At 40.5% G+C, this 25,235-nt stretch overlaps 1 protein-coding gene across 1 annotated transcript in view; it reads right to left on the bottom strand.

Moving 5' to 3' along the window:
- The window catches only part of LOC310943474 (uncharacterized protein), a gene marked incomplete at both ends in the record, with an annotated part of 37,972 nt that overhangs the window by 11,126 nt on the left and 1,611 nt on the right, over positions 1-25,235 (bottom strand). The window contains 14 exons of the mRNA XM_083909055.1: positions 563-630; positions 1,635-1,716; positions 2,892-3,076; positions 3,856-3,954; positions 6,024-6,347; positions 6,881-6,995; positions 8,271-8,365; positions 8,580-8,688; positions 9,363-9,471; positions 10,211-10,332; positions 12,575-12,670; positions 12,876-13,021; positions 17,476-17,573; positions 18,846-18,897. Coding sequence (XP_083765181.1) covers positions 563-630; positions 1,635-1,716; positions 2,892-3,076; positions 3,856-3,954; positions 6,024-6,347; positions 6,881-6,995; positions 8,271-8,365; positions 8,580-8,688; positions 9,363-9,471; positions 10,211-10,332; positions 12,575-12,670; positions 12,876-13,021; positions 17,476-17,573; positions 18,846-18,897 — 1,700 coding nt within the window. The remainder of the gene's footprint in view (positions 1-562; positions 631-1,634; positions 1,717-2,891; positions 3,077-3,855; positions 3,955-6,023; positions 6,348-6,880; positions 6,996-8,270; positions 8,366-8,579; positions 8,689-9,362; positions 9,472-10,210; positions 10,333-12,574; positions 12,671-12,875; positions 13,022-17,475; positions 17,574-18,845; positions 18,898-25,235) is intronic.

Raw genomic sequence — 25,235 nt, 5'->3', positions numbered from 1 at the left:
AATTTGAATGTAGTAACCGTTTTTGACCACATTCTTACATATGGCACCTTTAAGGACCATTTTCTATTGACCATAAAAAAAATAGTATGAAGCGAAACTAAACAGCCCCTCAAAAGGTCAGTTTATGTAATTCATTATACATGCTGCATTTGTGAATTACTTCACTGTCAGACAATGTTAGATGACATCAACCAATGAGGAAGTTCTGTGACCTGCTATTGCTATCTAGAAACCGAACACCGCTGTTGCCACGGCAACCAGTAAAAACTCTATTCAGGAACGGGAACGCTGCTTATTTCAAACAAACACACACAGGAAATGTGACACTTAGAAAGAAGCTGCTGAGGATTGGTGTGAGAGCCGGGGTATGTGGAAGTCTGTCAAGCTGCTTCCGTCTCCATGGCAACCTCACTTGCCAACCATCCTAACAAACACCTGTTACCAGAAGCCCAGCTGTGCAGATGTCTTTCTCTCAAACCAAAGCGCTGGTTGAGGAAAAAAACAAAAAAAAACAGAGAGATGAGTGCACAGAGTAAGCCAATCGACCATTCCAAAAACTCACTTTCCCATCATCCTCTTCTGCCTTTCGCTCAAACGACCGCTGTTCATGAACTGTGCAACTGGAAGAGCCTTGGGAGAAACGGAAAGAAGGAAAACAGTTAAATATATTATCACTTTTCAAAGTAAAGGGCAATTATGTATACACTTAATTTACAAATATATAATTACCCATACATCTTGGTTTTATCAGTATAATTCAACTAAATTTTAAGAGGTTTCTAAGTGCCCTTTACTAACGATAGTACTCGAAAAGCAGCAATATCGCATGACAGGATGCTAGGATTTTATTTCCATTTTTATTTTTGGATGTTGCACTGAAGCTTTTAACCCTGTCCAATCGTGTGCATCATGAATTCAATTACTATTATAGTGTTTATTGATGCAGAATAAAAGCAACAATCCAAACAAACGATGAAGCACTTGATGAATATTGGCTTGATCATATTGAATTACTCCAGACAGAATTCCATTTTTGAATCACCTGATCAAACAGAACTATGCAGTATATTTGTAGTGTCACTGTTTTTGGATTAATGAACATGCACTACTGTTCAAAAGTTTGGAGTTACTTAGACATGTTCTTATTTTTTAATTACATTATATACATTACAATGTGGTAAACGACTATTCTAGCTGCAAACGGCTGTTTTTTAGTGGAATATGTACATAGGTGTATAGAGGCCCATTTCCAGTGTTCTAATTTCCAGTGACATTGTGTTTGCTAATCGCGTTAGAAGGCTATTGGATGATGAGAAAACCCTTGTGCAATGATGTTAGCACAGCTGAAAACAGTTTTGCTGGTTCTTTGATGAAAGGGCAATAATGATTTTTAATAAAAATCATTATTTCTAATCTTGTCAAGGTCTTGACTATATTTTCTATTCACTTTGCAACTCTTTTGATGAATAAAAGTGTGACTTTTAATGGAAAACTTGTATAGGTGACCCCACACATTTGAATGGTAGTGTAGAGTCACAACAAAGAAAAAACACTTTCAATGGAAAAATGACTAAAAAGATTTCAAATGAATCCAAAACGACACAGTGTTTGCATGAGATTTATAAAGTTCTTACTCGCTGACTGTTCAACTGACTGCGACTGCTCCAAGAGATGTTCCTTTGCTTTAACTGACTGGGAAAGCACAGTGGCCAGGAGCTAGAAAACACACAGAAACACACAGGCATACACATATATAATTAAAGGTGCCATATGTAAGAATGTGGCTAAAAACGGTTATTACATTCACATTTCAACATACAGAGGTCTTTTAGGTTTGGTTTTCTGACGTAACTGGCAACCCGTGGTTGCTCGGCAGCTGAGACTCTACTGACTGCAATGATTGGTAGACAACGGTAGGTGGCGCCACATGCCAAAACATGATTTCAAAACATAAACATGATTTGCAGTCTGCAAAATATTTTTTTTAATGCAAATATTTTGTCTGTACTGTTGTTGTTGGTGAGTTCAGTTTGTTATATGAACATTATTCCTGAGTCTCTGTGACATATTAGGAGGATTTTATGGCCAGCTGCTTTAGATTTATTACATAATGCACCTTTAAGCGTAATCATAAAACAAAAACTGCCTTATGACTCAGCTGAGGGGAAATGTAACAGACAGTTACTTGTGACCCACTTTTTCTTGCATTTCCTGCAGTTTCAAGGAAACCCAAAACAAACACTTCTTACAGACAGAAGTGGCAACCAGATTACTTATATCTCGTGATATCTGGAGAACAGTTCCGTGTTTGTCGCCACCGAAGAATCAATACTTGTCTTGACATGTATTTACATTACCATTTAGAAATGTTCCAACCATCCAACCAGGTAAAGGTTGAGTAAAGGGGATACTTACATACAAACATAGTAACTTTTAAATCAGTATCAGCAAGTAGTATTAATACAACGTTGATATATATAGGTATCAATAAGCATCAGTTATCTAAAAACCTGAGGATGCCCATCCTGACTGATAGCACAACATTAAATCCTAATTACGGAATAATAATAATAATTTTGAAAAAAAACCTTATTCTATGACTTCACTATTATGTCTGTAGTTATCCAGTTTGTGTTATTTCTCACTTGAGTTCCATCTCGATGCACCTGTGTTTATGATCTCTACAACGGATGAACACAACGAGCAGGAAACAAGAGTTGTGGTTAACGCTGCGGCTAGAATTGTGTTTGTTTCCTTTGTCGATTTCCCAGAAATTCTGCGAGTGTTTGTTGTTTTGTGAGAGATCCAGTAGCAACAAGAGCTGCAAACACACACACACACACACACACACGCATGTGCAAGTACAGTTAATGTGAGAGCAGTCTCTTTACCTTTACTCCTTCAGCTTGTGCGTGCAGGCCCGGCGCGTTAAGGCCGTGTGTGTTGACTCCCGGTGTGGGTGCCGGGTGTGGACTCGGCGCTGGGGTGGTTAGAACGTGGGTGTTTCCAGAGCTCTGCAAGCTGCTCGTTGACCGAGCGCTGCCGAGGCTGCCCACGCTGCCACTGCGGTCGCCACCTCCACACACAGACACGTTTAAATCGCAGGATGCAGCGATAGACGAAGAACATTCACATATATACGCTCACCGACCACTGACCAAAGTCCAAACTGAGCATCAGATAAGTCAGGGGTGTCAAACTCATTTTCACTGAGGGCCACATCAGCATTAATGGTTACCCTCAAAAGGTCAGATGTAACTGTCATACAGAATAAATGTCACCAAATATAATGTAAAATAAAGGTAAATGCTCCGTAACATATTGATAAGTAAGTTTTTATTACTTAATTCACTCCGTCACATGATGCATATACAAAGATACACTGCGATCTAGTGACGGTCCCGTCACTTTGCGGGTAACGCAATCGCCATGCATTGTGGGAAATGTAGTTTATGGTCAACGCATGCCTTAAAACAGCATAGACCTATTTTAACACAGATTTTTAAGACACTAGACACTTAGTCACTCGCGGGCCACATAAAATGGCGTGGCGGGCCACATCAAATGGCGTGGCAGGCCACATCTGGCCCCCGGGCCTTGAGTTTGACACATGTGAGATTAGTGATTTATGTGACTTTGAACAAAGGGAATTAATGAAAAAAATGCCTTTTTGATGCCAGATGTCAGAAGCAAAAATAACTAGACTGGATCAAAATGATAGAAAAGCAACAGTTACTCCAATAACCACCTCGCTATAACCATTATAAAGAAGATCCTATCTGAACAGCAGATGAGCTACAGCAGCTTCATTCTGTGTCCTGCGTACTTTATAAAGTGGTCGTTTTTTTTTATTACCTGCCAGCGGTTTGCGTAGCACCCAGATATCCTCGCTGGTGCTACTCTGCTGTCCTAAGGTTGGAGAGCCTTGAGGACTCGGCTCTGTTGTCCGTGAACCTGTCCCAGACACACACACACACACACACACACACACAGATACACACACTTTGTTATAATAGCATGGCCATTTCAATGTGTTCAAGGACGTTCTTAAAAACAACACTAAGTAATTAACGGCTACACAGACTTGGTGGAGTAATAATTGAGTTTCAAGTAGGTTTAAGTGTTAAATGAAAACCGTCAAGGCTCACAAAGAAACAACACACACACTTAAGCGTTCGTTAATACACGACTAATCCACCGCTTAGGGCTAAACATGTTGAGACTCCAAAAACTCTACACACCCTCAGGCAGGTTCAACACTAAAAAACATCATGCACACATGCACTGCTCAGAAAATATAATGTGAACATTCAAGCAAATTTAAATTTAAAAAAAAGTTTTAAAAAATGCATTAACTGAGTTTTAAAAAGAGAAAGCAATACCATCACAGCAGGAATTCATGGAATTTCTTACATGGTAACAGCTGCACTGACAAATGTGTTGAAAACCCCCAAAACAAACTATTTTAAGACTTTAATCCTCGCTAATTAGACTCATCTATGAACAAGCGTCACTATTTGTTTACTTATAGCAGAAAAGCATCATTTTTTTCCCGTCAATTGGGTGAAATTATTCTTGAATAAGGTGGAAGAGAGAGTGTTAAAGGGATAACGCAGGTTTTTTGAGGTGTGGTTGCTGCTTTATCTCGTCTTTAAACAGCCCGGATACTGAGGGCTGTAGTGCTTTGTTAACCACTCACTCCCTGCACCAAAGTCCATCGAGAAAATCAGCAATTTTACATCACAGCACACAAGAGGCGTTCATCCACAGTTGCCTCCATCAGTAAGTTCAAATGTGTTATTGTGTGGCTTCGGTGTTTGAAATCCTTTGTTAGTATTTAAATATGTAACATAAATGTACCAAGCAAGGCAGTAATAGACCAGCAGCTCCCACATCCACGTGCTCTAAAAACGCTGATTTTCTGAATGGACTTTGGTGCAGAGTGAGAGTGAGCTTTTAAAACCGAGCACATCGCTGACAACGCATTTGCACTTATCATTACTGCAGTCACGCAATGTTTTGTGCTATTGGGAAAAATTCCAAACGGTTTCTGAAAGCTGAGAAATTGCACCTCAAAGCCGACGTGTGGTTATTACGGTAATTTTACTCGAATCAGACCCCCAAAAAATATTTATATTTATATAAATATTTTATAGTTTTTGCACATTGAGAGACTCACAAAACACTGTTATACTGTTCAAATTTCAAATTTAACATGCACAATCTCTTGTTCGTGTACAACTGCAGTGTCTTTCAAAATAAACCTCTCTGTTTCTCTTCATTGTAAATTGTTTTAACAGTTTTTTTTAACGTGCAGTAAATTGTAAATAACTGTCGGATATTAGAAGTTATTCTGGAATAGCACATTTTCTGGCCCTTTAATGGTTAAAATTAGCATGCAAAAAAGTCTGGACATTCCACATTTTTGAAGGAAAAGCACTTCTTTTTCAATGAATAAACATTAAATCAATCATAAATACACTCTATACATTGTTAATGTGGTAAACGACTATTCTAGCTGCAAACGTCTGGTTTTTAATGGAATATGTACATAGGTGTATAGAGGCCCATTACCAGTGTTCTAATGGTACACTGTGTCTAATGTGTACCCTTGTGCAATGATGTTAGCACAGCTGAAAACTGTTTTGCTGGTTCTTTATTTTGAATAAACATCATTATTTCTAATGTTGTCAATGTTTTGACTATATTTTCTATTCATTTTGATGAATAAAAGTTAAGTGACTTTTTGCATCACCACTTGCAGCCATGTTTTCATTTCCCAGAGCTGGTGACACAACAAAGTCAGCATTGACTGTGCGTCAGTACCTCATACTTCGAAAAACCTAAGCCATCCCTTGAAGAACCTCCTTCATTTTCTAGTCTATTTCATTTCAAGTGGATAACACATTTCAGCCAGCCAATTTTTTAAATTTTATATATGCATGTATGCGCAGTTAAGTGCCAGAGAAAGCAGACAATAAATATATTCTATACTGTATGTGGTCTTGTGCTACAGTATGTACCTGTCTGACTCTGCTGCTCCTGAGAAGTGGAGAAAGGAGGAGCAGGAGGAGGGGGAGGAGGAGGAGGAGGAGGAGGAGGAGGAGGAGGAGGAGGAATGGACAGTTGAGGAGTAGACAGAGAAGGAGGAGAGATGGGAATAGGAACGTACCCAAAGGAGGAGAACCGAGGGAGGGACTGTGTGTCGGGGTGAGGGGGAGGAGGGGACGGCAGATGCAGGGGGAGGACTTTGGTGGGGGGGTATGAGTGTCCGTTGACCGAGGCAATGGGACAAGGGTTGGGCCTGCGGAGCAGGAGGGTGTGGCACTGCAGGGAGGGGGAGTGGCCTGGACACGAGCCAGGAGCAGGGGAGGTGCAAAACAACAACAACAACAACAACTGATCAGTCAAAAGAAAACAACTCTAATCAGATCTGAAAATGGATTCAAATTATAACATGAAAGAAAAAGAATACATCCATATATCCACAGGGAATATATTAAAGCATAAATTAAAACATCACTACAGTGATAAAGCAAACGAACAGTATGAAGAAAAGCAGGCGGGAAACACGGGCGTATTCAGGAAGGAGGGAGACAGAGGGAGGAGGGATATATCGAGGGGGGTCAAAGGTCAGCGGAGGGAAGTATTTGATCAATAGAGATGATGGAGATGACAGGTTGGGAAAACAGATGGGCTGCGGAGAGGACGATGATGCTGCAGCGAGATACAACTAATGATCAGCTATGGCTGCTGAACAGCTGCTGAGCTCACACACACACATACACACATGCCAAAGCACACACACGCACACAAACACACACACACACGCCATTCCACCCGTACACAGAATACACACAGCTGTGATGTGGGTGGTCACCTGCCCTCTTGATCACTTCCACCATGTTGGAGGGAAAGTATCCCACGCGGTCATTTCCTGTGCGGTTGTCGTGAATACAGCCCTTCCAGCGGCCGTCGGAGTGCTGCTCCAAAACCTGCGCACAAAAGTGGGCACGTCTTTTATTTTGAAGGACGCACAGCTTTCCCATGTGACAGCAGCCACTCAAAGCCATAACTGTCATGACAACATAGTCAGGAGAATTAGGACATTGACATAATAATAATAATAATAATAGAAACATAATAATAGAAACTTCTGTCGGCCAGACAAGGTTTCATTTTCTTTGCAAAGAAAAGGTCAATCTGCACACGAGTGATCCTAGCTGGAGAAAGACCCAGAGCGTAAAGCCCTCCACATTTATACCCGAGCAACTCCACTTTCACGTTCCTCCAATAGACAAGAGAGTCTGCCTTTCCAGGGTGTGTTTTCATTCCCCTTTGTCTACTGTAGGTATTGGGGAGCCGACTCCCTGCGGATGTTGTACACTCTTAGAAATAAAAGTGCTACGTAGAACCATATAAGGACCTTGGGCTTGTCCTCATAGGAGAACCCTTTTTGGCTCCAGGTAGAACCTTTTTATAAAGGTTCCACCTGGAACCCTTTTGGAGGGTTCCACCAAGAACCCTTTTGAAATCCTTTATTCAGGAAAGGGGTTTTAAAGGGTTCTCTGGATCAAAATGGTTCTTACTGGAACCATTAGTGTTACAAAGAACCCTTGAAAAACTCTTTCTTTGGGGAAGCAAATGGTTCCAGGTAGAACCTCAGCCCTTGTAGAAGGACCCTTTTGGAACCCTTATTTCTAAGAGTGTAGGAAGGTGCAAGTTCAGTCTAGACGTCCTAATTACACAATATACAATACACAAAAGGACCTGGTATTCCGTGTTAGGGAAAGGCTCTAGCTCTGAGACAAAGAAATTGAATTTGTCATTACAGTGCTTATTTGCACTTCATGTTCATTTTGTTCATAACTGCACGCAGATGTGAAAGATAATATGTCTTGTTATCTTGTTGTGTAACTACATTCCATATTTCCATTACTACCTTAATGGAAGGGAGGAAGCTGCTCCTCTTGAAGAACATCTCTGCAATTACAAGCTCGATGTGAATTATCTTGGTATCATATTAAAGAAGAACACGTGAATCTTGGTTGTAAAGTGAATAAAATCTGGACGTGTTTTTGTCTTTGTTTACATGATCTCCAGTGACATTTATCCCTGTTTACACTGTTACCGTGTTCTCCACACCTGCTGGTCTGATTGATTGCCGATCTTTTTAGTCCCGTTTCGGTTGACAAAGACACGGCTTTATGACGCGTTTTGGTGCTACGGGTTGAGGAGAAATGTGAGAAAAAAGGCCAACGGTCATGTACCGTGATAATGTCTCCAGCTTTGATGTTGAGGCTGGTCAGGTCGTAGTTGTTGCAGTAATCCTTCAGAGCTCGCACTTGCATCGCCGCCGAAGCGTCTGCAAGACAAGAGTTGGCGTAGCGTGAGCGAGCAGCAGGCATGAATGGAGTCGTGAACGAGAGCACAGCACAGATTTGAAGTAGGGCAGAGCAAAAATAAGAGAGTAGAAGAAGAAAGATGAATGCCCTGCTTTTAGAACATGTGTAGTGTTGTTGTCTTGGTGCAGGTTAATGAAAATACTGCATGATGCTTATTTTCTCACATGTTCTCACCTCTCAGGAGTTGTTTGATCTCCCGACTGGCCTGTGTGGTGGTGAACTGGTTAACAATGTCCAGAGCCGTTTGACTCAGCGTGTTTCTGACTCCCGCACTGATGCCACTCTGAAAGTGAAAATGAAAGCAAATAGATCGTTTATCATCACCTTATCTGTGCTTATCTGAGACAGACGACCATACACTTTTGAAAGATACTAATTCATCTTTTCCTTTTGGTCGTTTTCTGACACTGAGATTAGGTTTCCCTTTGCATCTCTATGTCTCTACATTTTCCATGTCTTCATCTCCTTCCTTTTAGTGAGTCCATGTCTTTTAACTGAGCTCTGTCATTTTTCAAAAAAATAAAAAACAGACATTAACAGTCACTTCACACAGAGTCCCTGGCCCAAAGCCCCGAGACTGTGACAGGTAAGACTTGTTTGATAATCCATCCATGATTCAGTGTCAGGGCCGGCTGCTGCTTACATCTGTTGTGTGTGTGTGTGTGTGTGTGTGTGTGTGTGTGTGTGTGTGTGTGTGTGTGTGTGTGTGTGTGTGTGCTGTCTCAGCAGGAACATCAGACATCATTAAATACCAGCAGGATGAGACGGGAAAAACAGACCTTGTTCAAAGGCGAGGTTAAACATCTGCGTCTGAAGTTACCAAAAGGACTAATAAAAAATCGGAGTTTTTCTGAATACTGCCTATTCACAGCTGAGGAGGGAGAGACAGCTTTGACTTGCATAATACTTGCATAATAAACACATTGGATGGACAGTGAGACAGACAGATGGACTTACATCCAGCAGCAGGCGCACTACCTCTGTCTTCCCACAGAGGGCAGCCTGATGTAGTGCTGTGCCAGACTCGGACTGCCTGTTTATGTCTATACCAGCTTGAATCAGCAGCCTGCAACACAAAATAGTGCATATATAGTTCCTCATTTGTAAAAAATTTTTACCGCTGCCTTGTAAAGAGCTTTGTAATTTAAATTTGGAAAATTGTATGTACACTACTGTTCAAACACACTACTGTTCAACATTTTTTGGGGGTTTTCCATTAAAAGACACACTTTTGTTCATCAAAAGAGTTGAAAAATGAATAGAAAATATAGTCGACATTGAAAAGATTAGCCTTCTAACACGATTAGCAAACACAATGTACCATTAGAACACTGGATAGATGGTTGCTGGAAATGGGCCTCTATACACCTACGTACATATTCCATTAAAAACCAGACGTTTGCAGCTAGAATAGTCGTTTACCACATTAACAATGTATAGAGTTTATTTCTGATTGATTTAATGTTATATTCATTGAAAAAAAGTAATTTTCCTTCAAAAAATAAGCACATTTCTAAGTGACCCCAAACTTTTGAACGGTAGTGTAAGTATAAAATTAATAAATATTAAGGCAAAGTGTATAAATAAAACAATTCTGCATAGGTGCAAGTCAATAAAAGTGTGTCTGTAGTGGTTTAAAAAGATTGAATTCGGACAGCAACACATGTAAAATTCATAAATTCATAATCCCGACCCCTGGTGTTCAGGTTATGTTGTATGAAACGCTCGAGTGGACACACAAATGGACTGACGGGCCAGGTGAAACAGAGTTAATATGAGGGGGGAGCAGACTGTCTCAGACCGACCGTATGACTTCGATGTGTCCGTTCTTGGCGGCGAGATGCAGCGGCGACACTCCGTTGGGGTCGGAGGGTTTGGGCTCGATCATGGCCGCGCACATGTTACTGCTGAGCAGGAGCTGGACCACCTTTAGGACAGAAAGACACAGGTGTACGAATACGTTTAATATTATTTTAGGGATATTCTGTGCAGCCATGTGTGTCAGTTTTTTAACAAAACCTGGACATGATGATGTTCCCAAATGTCTGCTTTTGTCCGCAAACCAAAATGATTCAAGTTCTTTGTTATACGGAGCCAAAAAAACAGACAATATTCACATTTAAGAAGCTGAAAAAATCAGGAAAGCTTGTTCTAATCATTGAAAAAACACTCGAAGCGGTTCTTTTTTGTGTGCATAAGGGCGTGTGTCTCCTGTCTTACCGCTTCCTTTTCTGCCGTGATAACCAAGAGTCCCAATAGGGAAAAAAATGTGACAGTAAAATCTTTAGTGTCCACAGGTCGTCCTTCATGTCCACCAAATTTGATGCATAGCAACATTTTTATGTGTCGCAGGGATGCGTCTGAAAACAGCATCGTAAAGGCTTTCACCGGCTCGATAGAAGAGCACAGGTGAGAAAGTCGGCACAAACAGCGTATTTCATTAATCACGTCTATGTGCTATATTCATTTTCGTCTGCTACGGACCCTCTTGTAAGTCTTCGTTTATTTTTAAATTTAATTGAATGTGCTGCTACATCTCCTTCACACTTCTTCCACACTGTGAGTGTGAACACTGAGACATCTTTAATCAGATTTGAGTCATTGTAGAATCTAATTTCAAACTGTGGGTTCAAACTATAGACATTGTTGTAATAATAATAATAATAATAATAATAATCATCTTTGTACTTCCTTCACTCACCTAACAGGATCAGAGTCACTGATAAAGCAAATCAGATATTGACATTTACCGGGAAACAGAAGAACCGCACGTGCAACGTGTGTTTTCCCGGAGGTTTATATATATATATATATATATATATGTATATACACGGCGATAGTTAATCAAAGACGGCGAAGCAATATTTCAGTAACAATGATGTATTGCTTTCACTCACACATTACTCTGAGAGCGGGCGAGATACTGCAGGAGGTAATGAAAAAGCAGTCACAGCAGAGAGGTTTTAGATAAAGAGTTTAAAGTCAGAGGCAGCACAACGTTCACCAACTCCTCGGCAAGATGAATGACTTTACTGTGTCCTGCTGCTTCTCAGAGAATACAGCTGCGTCTGACAAAGTATCGTCTCGACAATAACCAGGATGATATCATAAGGATTACAGCTTTTTTGAGTAGTGAATTCTACACAATAATAATTAAATGTATTTCCTATGTCGATTGTCTTATTAAAGGTTAATAAACAATACCTGGAAAAAAGTTGGAAAATTATATTTTGTTTTCGTTAGTGCTAGGCACGTTAACGGTCTCTAAATTAACGCTAAACTTTAAAAACAGAGGCACACAAATGCAGTACACAGGTACGTTGGTTATTTGTAGCGCTGCTCTTTTCGTTTGATAAACAGACCGCTCCAGTTCGACTGTAGGCGCGCTAACGGCGCTAAAGGAGCTAATGCCGCTAAGGGAGCTAACTGGTAAACGGTGCCTGGACTCCGGTGCTGCGCCACGTAAACATCGTCATGGAAAACGCACGGCGACTGACCGGGAAAAGAAGCGTGTGGCGTCATGTTTACGTGACTCCCAATTGTTAAAATGAGTCTCTAAAGTAACGCTAAACTTTAAAGACAGAGGCACAAATACGCAGCACATAAGGTACACTGGTTATTTGTATCGCTGCACTTTTCGTTTGATAAACAGACCGCTCCAGTTCGACTGTGGGCGCGCTAACGGAGCTAAAGGAGCTAACTCAGCTAAGGGAGCTAACTGGTAAACGGTGCCTGGACTCCAGTGCTGTGGCACGTAAACATTGTAATGGAAAACTCATGCTAACGCATGGTGCGTTTCTATGACGACTGACCGGAAAAAGACGCGTGTGACGTCATTTTTACGCGACTCCCAATTGTTAAAATGAGTCTCTAAAGTAACACTAAACTTTAAAAACAGAGGCACACATACGCGGTACATAAGGTACGCTGGTTATTTGTAGCGCTGCTCGTTTCCTTTGATAAACAGACCACTCCAGTCAGACTGTAGGCGCGCTAATGGCGCTGAAGGAGCTAACGCAGCTAACTGGTAAACGGTGCCCGGCACGTAAACGTTACACCACGCACGTCTTTTTTTTTAACGTGCCTAGCACTAGTTCATATCATTGAGGTTTTTAACGATTCAGCGAACACAATTGAACAATTCAAAATTTAAAAAGAAAACCACTCACTCCGACACGTCCAAATTCACAGGCCAGGTCCAGTGGTGTTTTACCAGCGGAGTCTGATATGCACGGGTTGGACTGGTGCTGCAGCAACATCTCCGACTGTAACACACACACACACAGAGGATACTCCTCTAATTAATATATAAACAAAGTGTTATCTCTAACCTTTAACTAACCAAAATTCAAATATTAGCCCTAGATGTAACCAGTTCCTCAGAAATGAGCTTCCCGGGACCAGGTTTTAATTTCCATGAGGACTACTGGTTCTGACAAGGTCAGAGTTTATACAAGGACAGGTCCTTACCCCGTCATAGTGTCCATGCTGAGCTGACAGGTGGAGAGGAATCTGTCCTTCGTCCGACTGTCCGTTGACCGACGACCCGGACTTCAGCAGCATTTTCATTGGCTCGGTTTTCCCCTGCCATGCAGCGTAATGCAGAGGACGCATCCCTACACACACACAGACACACAAAGACGCACACACTTTTAATTGTCATCATCACTTATTTACTCCTGTGTGCCAATTACACTGTAACAACTCATGGAACGCAAAGTGCTGCCACTGAAATTGAAAGAACACAGGTTTAGAGGCGTCTAACACAACGTAAGACAAATTCTCAGTTGTTTTTAGAATGCAGAATTATTCCGTTTTACCAGGCTGAAAGCTGTCAACCTTATTTTGTAAATATATATGTATTTGTGAACGGAGCAAGTCTGCTTTCTGCAGGTCACTTTTTTTTATCAAGGAGTACGTACTTCTGTTAAAAGGGCTTGTGTTTGTGGCAGCGAAAAAGTCTTCCTTAACTCAGGAAAGGCACAATCACAACACTGCAAAACAAGATGTGCCACCCAAAAATAGCTCCTGCTCCACCCCATAGACCGACATTTAAAACACATCCATTTAATTGGCCTCATCCGACACTACGTTATTTGTCAAGATCCTCTTCCCATCAGTCAGGATGAATCTCGTCATGGTTAAACCATTGATTGCAACAAGTGGGAAATACAGTCAGACTGATGCTATTTAGCCATGCAATGCAGGAAAACCCCCGTTCAACAACACCAGTCATTGAATAACAGATGGAGCTTTGTCAGCAGCAGCGATGTAAGGCAGTGTAGCAAGAACTGAGCGGTGGTAGACGACTGTTATTTAAATATCCTTGATGTGAGAGTGGCAGTGATTGATTGGAGCTATGTGCCTGGATATGTGGGCTGGATCCTTCAGAGTGAGACTCAGGCGTATGACTGCATGAACTAACGCGGAGCATAATTAAATGTAGTTGTCTGTGAAAATAGGGGAAAAACCCTCAAAAAGTGTCATGATGGCGACAGACCGTAGAAGAGCTGTGGTGTCTCAGAACTTGCTACTAACTAGGGTTGCAAAATTCCGGGAATTTTCAAAGCTGGGGAACTTTCCATGGGAAGTTGAATATGGGGAACATAAATATAGCATATAATAAATATTGTAGCATAACCTTGGCTAAAATTTGATGTGAATAACAATTGAGTTTAATTTGCTATTCCTCAGTCACAGGGACGTAGCACGAACACGACTTCCTGCAGGGCTATTGAGGCCACGCCCCCTACATGCATTGCTTGCGCGTTCCTCCAACGCACGCACGATGATTTCTAGAATCCTGAACTACCAAAGCTGCTTTTTCTCAGCCCACAACACAAATAAAACACGATTGAAACCACACGTTTAATGTGAGCAAAAGGGAGGGGAAATCTACTTTAATTTTACATTTCATTTTTTGATGGGAGGGGATTTTTTGAATTTTGAGTCAACATTGACGTTTTTTTGTTTTTGTTTTTTTGGTCAGGGTAAGAATTGAAAGATTGTACAATGAAAGAAGGAAGCATTTCTTAAAGTTCTACGTACAAATAAATATTACTCAGTTTCTTTAAATTACCTCAAATTCCCAGTTAATGCTCATTAATTCCCATTATTCCCATGGAAAATTTCCAAATTCCCAATCTAAAGTTTCCATGGAAATTTTCCGGAAATGTTCCGCCCCTTTGCAACCCTACTACTAACTCCCATGTATAAACCATATTTTGAATGGTTGTATCAAGAAAACAAGGAGTAGATCAACTGAAACGTGACAACCGTCCCTTACGTCTTGATTTAACGTCCCCCTACCAGCGTCCCTCCTTCTGTTTGACATGCTTGTGACCCTTTGTGACCTTTAAAATCAGGCTCATGGGACGTCACGTCCAAAAACAAACTGCTCTCACACAAAAGGCCAGGACAGGAACATCCTCTCGAGTGTCTTAACTGCACCTTAGATACCAAGTGAACCACGAGTGGACGCACATGCAGGAGTTCAGCTGAGCGCAGCACAAAACACACCGCTGCGTCATTGACATTAAAACACAGCGTGTGTGGCAGTGGCTGCAGGAAACACTGAGCATGTTCTCATGTCAGCAGCAACCCAAGGCTGTCCTGTCTTGACACCAGCAATGATCAGCGCCACATCATCAGTATGACTGAAGAGGCCCTCTGGGCTCCGTCATATTGAGGGGAGTCCTGACTCAACACTTCACAGCAGCTGCAAGAGTTCCCGATACTCGAGCTTTGAGCGCACGATGGGCTGTCGGAGGAAATGAGAAAGCAGTGTTGTGATTATTGGAGAGGACGCTGCCAACAATGCCCTTCCTGATTGTCTGAAGACATCGTGTTAGTCATATGTCGCATGTAAATATGAATAATAGCCTTTGTTTTGGCAGACCGCGCTGGCCATGAAAATACAATGTGAAGAAATCTAAAACCTGTTTTTTTGGAAATTTCCCTTGCCGTGTTGCCAGCTTTCATAATCTTGCTCCAGTTTTTCCTGTTTATGAAATCTTGGACAGGACATAAAGTCCATCAACCCAAGCCTGCACGAGGTCCAAGTCAGCAATCTTATATAAGGCCTTCTTGTAAAATGGCAAGAGTTTGAACACCTTTTCAGATGATATGCTTCCCTTTGCATCCTGAAGGAATTAATTCAACAGCGATATTCACGTTTTTAGCTCTATTTTAAAGGGGAAATATGATGCAAAATCAACTTTTTTAATCATTGAAATCCTTATATTTGGGACTCTGGAGGCCCTATGAGTCGGCAAAGTGTGAAAAAAGATGACTCACTCATGTTTTTGTGGTCCGCCTCAGTCTAAGTAAACATTCCTGGAATTGTTGTCTCACTTTGTCCGTAAAAAACGTGAGAATGCAGGCGAGGGCAATAGTATCCGGATTCTAATAATGATATAATCATGACATTAACAGTAAATGACTGCTGTTATTGAACTGTTACTTTGTCTAACTAACGGGGACACAAACTTGAACAGCAGCTTACACTAGTGTCAGAACGCTAGCTTATGCTAACGCTAACTAGTAGAAGCAGTGATTAAAAGGTGTCCCCAAGGAAACTATTTAACTTCTTGACTTTATATTTTGTTTATAAGTTTATAATGTGAGTTATTTACTGTGTAATGTATATTTTTTTTACTAAGTTTATATAAGTTGTTTTTTTTACTTACTTACAGTGTTTTATTGTTCTTTACATTTATATTTTCACATACTTAAGTTTTTTTTAATGTTATTTCGAATTTAGAATAAAAAAAAACTTACGCCTTCATACATTTTTCATTGGTGTCAGATTATTATTATCTATTATCTATCTATAAAGCAAATCTATTTTGGTAAGCTATCGAGGCTACGATTAGCATTAGCGTAGGGCTAATATACTACAAGCATGAAAATACTCTGCGGCTAACTTGGCGAACCTGTTTCCAAAGGTAAGCTAGCAAGGCTACGATTAGCATTAGCATAGGGCTAACATTATACAAAGACTGTGCAACCTGATTAGGCACAATGCAAATGTTTTCATTTTCAATTAGCATTAAAATTAAAACATTTGCGTTGTGCCTAATGAGGTTGCACAGTCTTTGTATTATGTTAGCCTTTACTTTCCTTATCATGCATTACCACAACTGAAAAATCTTCTTCAGCTCCCACTATAGGAATACATACTTCATACAGGCACTGCACTAGTTTATAACATAATGGTGATGAACACTGGTCAGAAGGGCACCCTGGGAATTTTTGTTTAGGGCCCCAACAGACTCTAGAATCGCCTCTGGCTAAGGTGCTTCATCCTTAAGGTATTTTGACCAAAGCGTGTCAAAGCCATGTTCATTAGGACACCAGGGAACTAGGTTAACTTAATAGAGTATAATATGAGTCCTTTAAATTCTAATAGGGATGGGAATTTTAAGGAAAAATGCTAATCTGGATATTTGATGGGATTATTCGTCAAATTGGTTAATCCCCTCTGGATTTTTCACCCAAAAAAAGTGTATGATGACAGTTATTCCATTTTGAGCATCACACTGAATTATAGTAGTGCTCGCCGTGAGTCTTCGTTACATATTGAAATAATGATCTGAGGTTGCCACACTTCCTCCACAGACACTCAGAGAGAGACCAACTTGGACCGACTGGTAAAGATGCCTGCCAGGTGTACGTATGCCTATATTTAGTCTGGGCATGAAAGTGAAGATATGAGTAGTGCATCATGGGCCGATTACATCTCCCATCTGCCCCGAGATTTCTTCTTCTGGAGTCTGTCATTGTTGAACTGGTTAGGAGAAATGTTCTTGTGGAGATCACAGCTGCGCTTCCTCCACGCGGCTCTCGTCCCTGCAGCTATGAAACACGGCTCTTCTATTGTCTATTGTCTGTTGTTTGCTTTGCACACAAATCTGCCAATTCTCATCACCACTGTAAACCACAGAGTATTTTTATTGCACACCTTTTGTTATGTAGGCATGTACAATTGGAAGAGTCTACGGGAAGTTCTGCTGTTTGTGTTTTGAGTCGCTTTCAGAGGAACGGAAGCGGAATGTGCTTTTTCTTTTACCTTTATTGTCTTTTATATCCACTGCAGCCTGAGCCTCCAACAGGAGAGCGATCAGCTCCTTGTTCCCACTCAGAGCGGCATGGTGCAGCGGCGACAACCTTCACACAGACACACAGTTTACATTTAAAGATGCATGATGTATTCATATTTGTAGTGTCAAACCACAGGACAACTTTGCTGAAATAATCCTCAGCGTGGAGCAGCTCGCTCCGCCCCTCAGCTCTGTGAGCGATGGGGAAGGGCCAAATGACCTACTTCCATTAATAAGCAATCTCTCTTCCCCTGAGCTGTGTGTGTGTGTGTGTGTGTGTGCGTGTGTGTGTGTGTGTGTGTGTGTGTGTGTGTGTGTAGCTAATGGATCCCTGGTGACTATAAGGGCCAGGCCCATGAGTCAAATCAATGAATCAACAGTCATTACACGTGGGTTTGTGAACCAATTTTCTGATTCCAATCAGCACAATAAAACAATCTTTGTGATTCGATTGGAAACGAATGAAACATGATCACAAACCACAGCCATTATGCTGTACACACATGAATGAGTCTGGATATAAGTAGCATATTAGCCCTTTATTAGTAAATATTAAGCACGTATAAGCACCTTATGTAGAAAAAAATCTTAATTCATGTTATGTGGAATAAGGTGTTAATACGTTCTTAATGGTTACTAATAAAGGGCTAGTATGCTACTTATATATGTTAGTAAGCACCTAGTTAATGGTGAATGTGTGTTCCCTAATCTAAAGTGTTACCCAGGTTCCAATTCAGTATCAATGGAGGAAAAGACATCGGAAAAGATTGATGATATGATATATGAATCTATGAAAGATCGTTAAAAAGGAGAACAATTTTGACTCGAATGTTTCTTTTTAATCAGTCTTAAAGGCGCCATATATAAGAATGTGGCCAAAAACGGTTACTACACTCAAATTCAAAATACCGAGGTCTATCGTGGTTTTGTTTTCTCCGCCCTTGTAGCTCAGACGTAACTGGCAACCCGTGGTTGCTCAGCAGCTGAGACTCTACTGACTGCAATGATTGGTAGACGGCGGTAGGTGGCGCCACATGCAAAAACATGATTTCAAAACATAAACATGATTTGCAGTCCGCAAAATATATATTTTAATGTAAATATTTTGTCTGTACTGTTGTTGTTGGTGAGTTCAGTTTGTTATATGAACATTATTCCTGAGTCTCTGTGACATATTAGGAGGATTTTTACGGCCAGTTGCTTTAGATTTATTACATAATGCAGCTTTAATTATATAATTAACAAAAAATGACACATGGAAAACAAAATAAAAGAGGGTAAAAGAGAGCTTGTGGTTGATGGTGGGAGAAGATGAAATAAATACGGTGTTGTTCCTCACCCATCTGCATCCTGGATGTTGACATTCACACGCTTCGCTGCTCCAAGGAGCTCTGAAACACACAGAGAGAAATTATGAGGTATATTGGTAATTAAATGTGCTTTCTTTTTTTGGGGGGGGGGGGGGGCTTAAATAAATAAGTTGTTAATAGTACATAAATCCATAATTACGTTTGAGACAACACGTTTCATAATTGGAAAGGAGCAGTGACAAGACTATAATCTGTGTGAAGTGTGGCGCTGTAAGACCTGAAGATCTGAGGGATTCTCAACAACGAAGCCAAAGATAGTCCAAGCCCAGAGAGCCTGTCCTTGTCATACAGACTACTACACACGGGTAGAAGAAAAAGTGGACACAAAGTTCTGGCTCACACTGGACCAGTGTCACACGAGGTCAAGATGGGGACACAAAGAGTATGGAAATGCAACGTGGACGAGATGTACGCACTTCCAGAGAAAAAGGTTTGGACAGAAAGATCATGGCATGTCAGTACAAGATCAACACAGCTGTGTAAAGCTAGGTTTACGGTCGCCATAGTGTGCTGGACACGCAACAAAAATGGCACCATATCCTATGTCGGGCCGGAATGTAATTTTTGTAACTTTGTCAGCTGTCGTGACGAAGCCATTTTTAAACATTGTTAAAACAATGTTTTGATTATGAGCAGCAGTGCATCCATCGTTCCAGAGGGGGAGCTGCGCTTCTGAGAGTTGACGTGCTAATTACGTCACTTCCAGGTATTGGCCAATCACAAGACAATTGGGAAAGCTGTCGTTGGCTGGCCAATCACAACACAGTTCTGTCTTCTAGGGGTGAGATTTCAGTCTGAAACAGCGCGGCTGACGAGAGCTTCGGTGAGGAGAGATTTCTAACGGCTCGTTTGCAGCAACTAGGAGGTTTTTGACCATAAAAACAAGTTAATGTGTGTAAGTAGACCTCCATAACTCGATAGGACCGTTCTATGGGAGCTTTAAAGTTGGCCGAATATTAAAAAAGTCTCTCACAGTGGGGAGTAAAAGCAGCAATGGTGCCAGTGATAATCCCGACAACACACTGGGTGAGAAGCTCCAGCAGATCTAGGAACAGCTAAAATCCCGAGCAGAACCCTCATATCACCTCAACAAGGGTGAACTGAGATTAAAATGATCAGAAAGATGACAACAGGAATAACACATAGGCACACAGTTTGAAAAAGGCACAGAAAAAAACAGATCGTCTATGTTTTTTTTGTGTGTGTGTGGTCAAACCCTCATAATCCACAGGCTGTAATCTTCGGCCGTCCTGTAATCTGGGTGAAAGCTTCACTCTCGCTCTCTCTCTCTCTCTGTAGCCTTATCTACACTTCATCCTCTCATCCCGCTCTCACACTCTAATTTCCCCGTGTAATTTGCTAAAGAGCGTGCGCTGATTGGTCGCTGCGCTCGTCTCTGTTTACTCTCCGCCTCTGACGTCATTCTGCTGCATATGTGTGCGTGTTTCTGTGTAGGTTTCCCCCCCTTTCTGTCTGTTCTGTCTTGGATTAGAAATAAGAATCATCCCTGTTTCCCTCCCCCCACCCCCCCCTACCCCCTCTCCCAGCAGATGAATCAGTGAGTACAGATATCTGTGTCAGCATCAGAACATCACTGAGCTGCATGACCCACCACCGCTGAACACAGGAGAACACACAGTACCTACCATCACCCACAACTATTCCACTGTATGTTTAAGATTATCCTTCCTTTACTAGTCTGGATTGTGGCAGACAATAATAATTCTCCCATGCATGACCCAAAACTACAATATTTACTTTACCACGATTCTGGATGTTCTCCAGTGAACAAAAGATTGGAAACATTCAACTAGGCATTCAAGTAAAGTGCCAAACAGTGTGGTTTCTTAAGGCCCTGAACATTACTATTTATTATTTATACATTTATTATTGCAGTGGCTTAAGTGACATATGGCGTGTTTCCACTAGCTCGACTCGGCTAAATGCGTGACGCCGAACTGTAGATCAGTTAAAAAGACTTAAACAATCTTGAAATCTGAATCACGTGACTGCGTTTAGGGCTCGAAACTCCGAGTAAATGGGATTGTTTATTTGCGATGCAGCTCATGAAATAAAATGCAGAAGAATTGTTTTATTTACGAATTAGATCACGTGTAGTTGTGAATCTAAATGTTCTTATATGCGAACAATCACCTGAATGTATGATTTAGTATTTGTCATTATCCCAAGATGTCCAAATTAAACATCTTTTGAGTGTTGATGCATCATGAAGGCTACCGACACTCTTAGAAATAAAAGTGCTAAGTAGAACCATATAAGGTTCTTCGGCTGGTCCTCATAGGAGAACCCTTTTTGGCTCCAGGTAAAACCTGGAACCCTTTTGGAGGGTTCCACCAAGAACCGTTTAAAACCCTTTATTCAGGAAAGGGGTTTTAAAGGGTTCTCTGGATCAAAATAGTTCTTACTGGAACCATTAGTGCTACCAAGAACCCTTGAAAGAAAGTTTTTCAGAAGCAAATGGTTCCAGGTAGAACATCAGCCCTTGTAGAAGAACCCTTTTGGAACCCTTATTTCTAAGAGTGTAGTTTCTCAAACACACTTGGAAGGGAACAGTGAGGGATATTCGGCTGCAACTTCACCAGCAAAATTGTACAAGCTGTACCTGTAATTCTTACTAAATACTGATTATATAACTAAATCAATTTTATGAGAATTAAATATTCTCCTCCTCGGACACGAACTGTTTGTTAGAGACTTGAGATCATTACCATAAAGTCTCTGTATTGGTGTCCTTGGACTGGCATTCGTGTTATTTTGTATGGTAATTGTAGGCATAACACTGCAACTGAGCCAGGGTTACTATGACAACCCCCCCAATGTGCTATCCTCACAGACTGTCAATCACTTGGCAGTGAAAAACTACAATATTACTTTGCAATAGCTCCCTCAAGAAGTTTTATCCCTTCAGGAAGTCCAGTCATGTGTCTTTAAATCTTAATAAAGAGACTTTTAGACCTTCAGTGTAACAGCAGACTCACAAACCTCAGATGAAACGGAGGCTTTTTCAAGTTTGCATCACCTCTGAACCATGCATTCAGACTTTCAGGGTAAACGTAGCGTAAAACAAATGGTTTCTCCCAGTTCAAGCGACCGCACACATACAGTATGTTCCAGGGGTGGGTTTAAATATAGATTTGGTGAACCTTGTCTGTGGTCCTCCTCTTTTCCTCCTGCTCCGCGGCTCTATCAACAAGCTTTGTCCAAAATAATCACAATCCCTCCTCTGCATGTGACCAAACATCTCAACCCTGGCCTCTCCTACTCTCTCAAATATGCTTGTTTCATGACCCCAAAGATGACTATAAGTTAAACTGATACCAAAGGCTACTAGATTTAGTATAATTGACCCCAAATATTAGTATAGTAAGTAAAATTTACCCTAAAGATTACTATATTTAGTATAATTGACCCCAAAGATGACTATGAGTAAAATTGAAAACAAAGATTATTAAAATAAGTTAAATTGACCCCAAAGATTACTAAATTAAGTCAAATTTACCCCAAAAATTACTATAATAAGTAAAATTGATCCTAAAGATTACTATAATGAGTAAAATTGATACCAAAGATTACTATATTTAGTATAATTGACCCCAAAGATGACTAAAATAAGTAAAATTGATCCCAAAGATTATTAAAATAAGATAAATTGACCCGAAAGATTACTATATTTAGTATAATTGACCCGAAAGATTATTCAAATAAGTAAAATTGACCCCAGATTTCTACAATAAGTAAAATTGATACCAAAGATTACTATGGTAAAATTGACCCCAAATATTATTAAAATAAGTTAATTTGACCCCAAAGATTACTACATTTATAAGAATTGACACCAAAGATTACTATATTTAGTATAATTGACTCAAAAGATTATTAAAATAAGTAAAATTGACCCCAAAGATGACTAAAATAAGTAAAATTGACCCAGATTACTACATTTAGTAAAATTGACCCCAAAGATTACTACATTTATTAAAACTGACATCAAAGAAGACTATAATAAGTAAAATTGACCCCAAAGATGACTATAAAAAGTCAAATTGACCCCAAAGATAACTAAAATAAGTCAAATTGACCCTGATCCAAGCTAAGTTGTCTGATAGTTGAGGGTATGAAAGATTACCTAATTGTTGTTGCTCAGGGGAAAAGAAACCGGCGACCTGAGAGTAGAAGCTTGAACTCAGACGCCAGAATGTGATCATGATCATTGATAATGTTTTTGACCTTTTTAGTCACCCCACGTCCCCGGATTGAACGCAGGTCTCTGTGCTTGACCCCAGCAGATATTTACAATGCTGCTAAGAGCATTTCTGTTTTTGGAAGATAAAACACTGAACCAACAAATAAAAGACAATGTTAAAGGTCTCCCTATTAAAAATTGCAAGGCACGTCTTTCCTCACATTAAAAGAGTTCAGCCTCCTCAGCAAATGTTCAGTCAAACTGTTCAAGTGCTTCCCTTGGGAAAATCTGGACTGGTCCAAAATCTATTTTTTACCAGCCTGTTAACAGACTTGATGGATTGTTGTAGAACAAGTTATTAATTATTTATCAACGCTTGTAAGTAACTGTCTTACGTTTGCTGACAGCTTGAGTTATACTTTATTAAAGGCTTAATCGGGCACGACTTTCATGTTCCCAGCAGTTTCTCTGTCAACAAGACGCAGCAGGAGCAAGATGTTGGGAAAGATATACTTTTCCTGTTGCTTCATAATAACCATAATAACCCTGGTGGGACAAAAAGCTGGATATTAGCATTCTTCTGAATACAGAACAGTGACAGCATTTGGTTTATTTAGGGGATAGGTGCAAAAGTGTGTTCTTCTGCTATTACACTGTGCACTCTGCTTTTAAACTTACAATGACAAGTCTATCGTATCTTAAATCACTGTATATGAGATGTGACACTGTGTGTCAGTGACTTTCTCACATTTACGACGGTGGCAGTTTTCAAAGAGTCACTGTGTGCTGTGAGAAAAAAGGAAAGTAAGCTAACTGTAAAATCACTAACTCAGTTGCTAACGCTTGCGCCATTAGCGAGATGCTAACGCTAGTCACGTGTAGTGCCAGCAGTTATGCTAGCTCAGGTATTATCTGCAGTATTAGTAATAGTAACGTGGACGCTAAAAGATAGGTGGCTAAGCTAACGTGCCACCACTGTAGTCTCACTTAAAAGAAGTGACACTTTCATTGAAATTTTATTTATTTATTCTCTAAAAGAGCTCTGTTTTTGTATTTAATTTTCATTTAGTGCAAGTTTATCGTTGTGTGACAATAAATTGACGAGGTTCACTTCCTAGTTTTGGGTCATTTGAATGATTTAAGGTGTGCGGCTTCCCGAACCCGAGTGTCATTAATGTGTTTTCGTACAGAAAGGCTAAGGGCGCTACATGTGGTTTTGTTTGTTAGCTTTCCTTGAAAGAGTGCTTTTTGTTTGTTAGCTTTAGCCCTAGTAGCTTTTCCCACATATGAATGTTTTTTTATTGCACTTTCATCATAAAATATTGTTTATTTTTCACTTTGTCTCCCGGGTTGTGCAATTGGGTCCAAACCCTTGTTCAATTCTGACAATTGTTGTCAAACGTTAATGCGTAACTGTGTGAAACACAATGACAATTGCGTTCAAACTGCAGAGAGGGGCCATCACAGCCTATTTCCATGCTAAAGAAGGATTTTTCACAACCTGGCAACGCAGAAGTTATTTTTTTTTTCTCTCCAGTAAAGCGTCAGTAAACACTCTGCTGACGATCAATAATTACATTAATTACAGCCTTTAGTTACAGCCTGTGTGGACACAGTGCATGGTCTTTCTGTTTCTTTCATAGCCTCCACTGAACTATGACAATCTGCAGGAAAACATGGAAAACCATGTCAACGACTCACTCCGAGCCATTCACACCATTAACATGCTATTAATAATACAACCACGAGCATCAGGCACATGACTAACACACAACATGTCAACTGTGTGTGTGTGTGTGTGTGTGTGTGTGTGTGTGTGTGTGTGTGCACGCGTAAGTCACAGCTCATCCAGCAGAGAAACCTGGGTTCCCGTTCAATTATTCATTCTTAAAGCAGACTCACACACACACACACACACACACACACACACACACACACACACACACACACACACACACACACACACAGTTGACATGTTATGTGTTAGTCATGTGACTGAGGACTGTAGACTTACCATAATCACGAGTGCCCTAATCGTAACCTAACCCCTCCTCAGCCTAACTTTAAAAATATCTTCGCCGTAAAATGTAGTAATTTACGTTCAGGGGATTTGATTTTTGTCCGCCATAAATAAGACGAGTCCCCATAATGTGAC

The sequence above is a fragment of the Microchirus variegatus genome (genome assembly GCF_963457635.1).
Source record: "Microchirus variegatus genome assembly, chromosome: 23".
NCBI classification, from domain to species: domain Eukaryota; kingdom Metazoa; phylum Chordata; class Actinopteri; order Pleuronectiformes; family Soleidae; genus Microchirus; species Microchirus variegatus.
The sequence above is the reverse complement of the archived record's forward strand: the minus strand, read 5'-3'. Positions and strand labels throughout refer to the sequence as shown.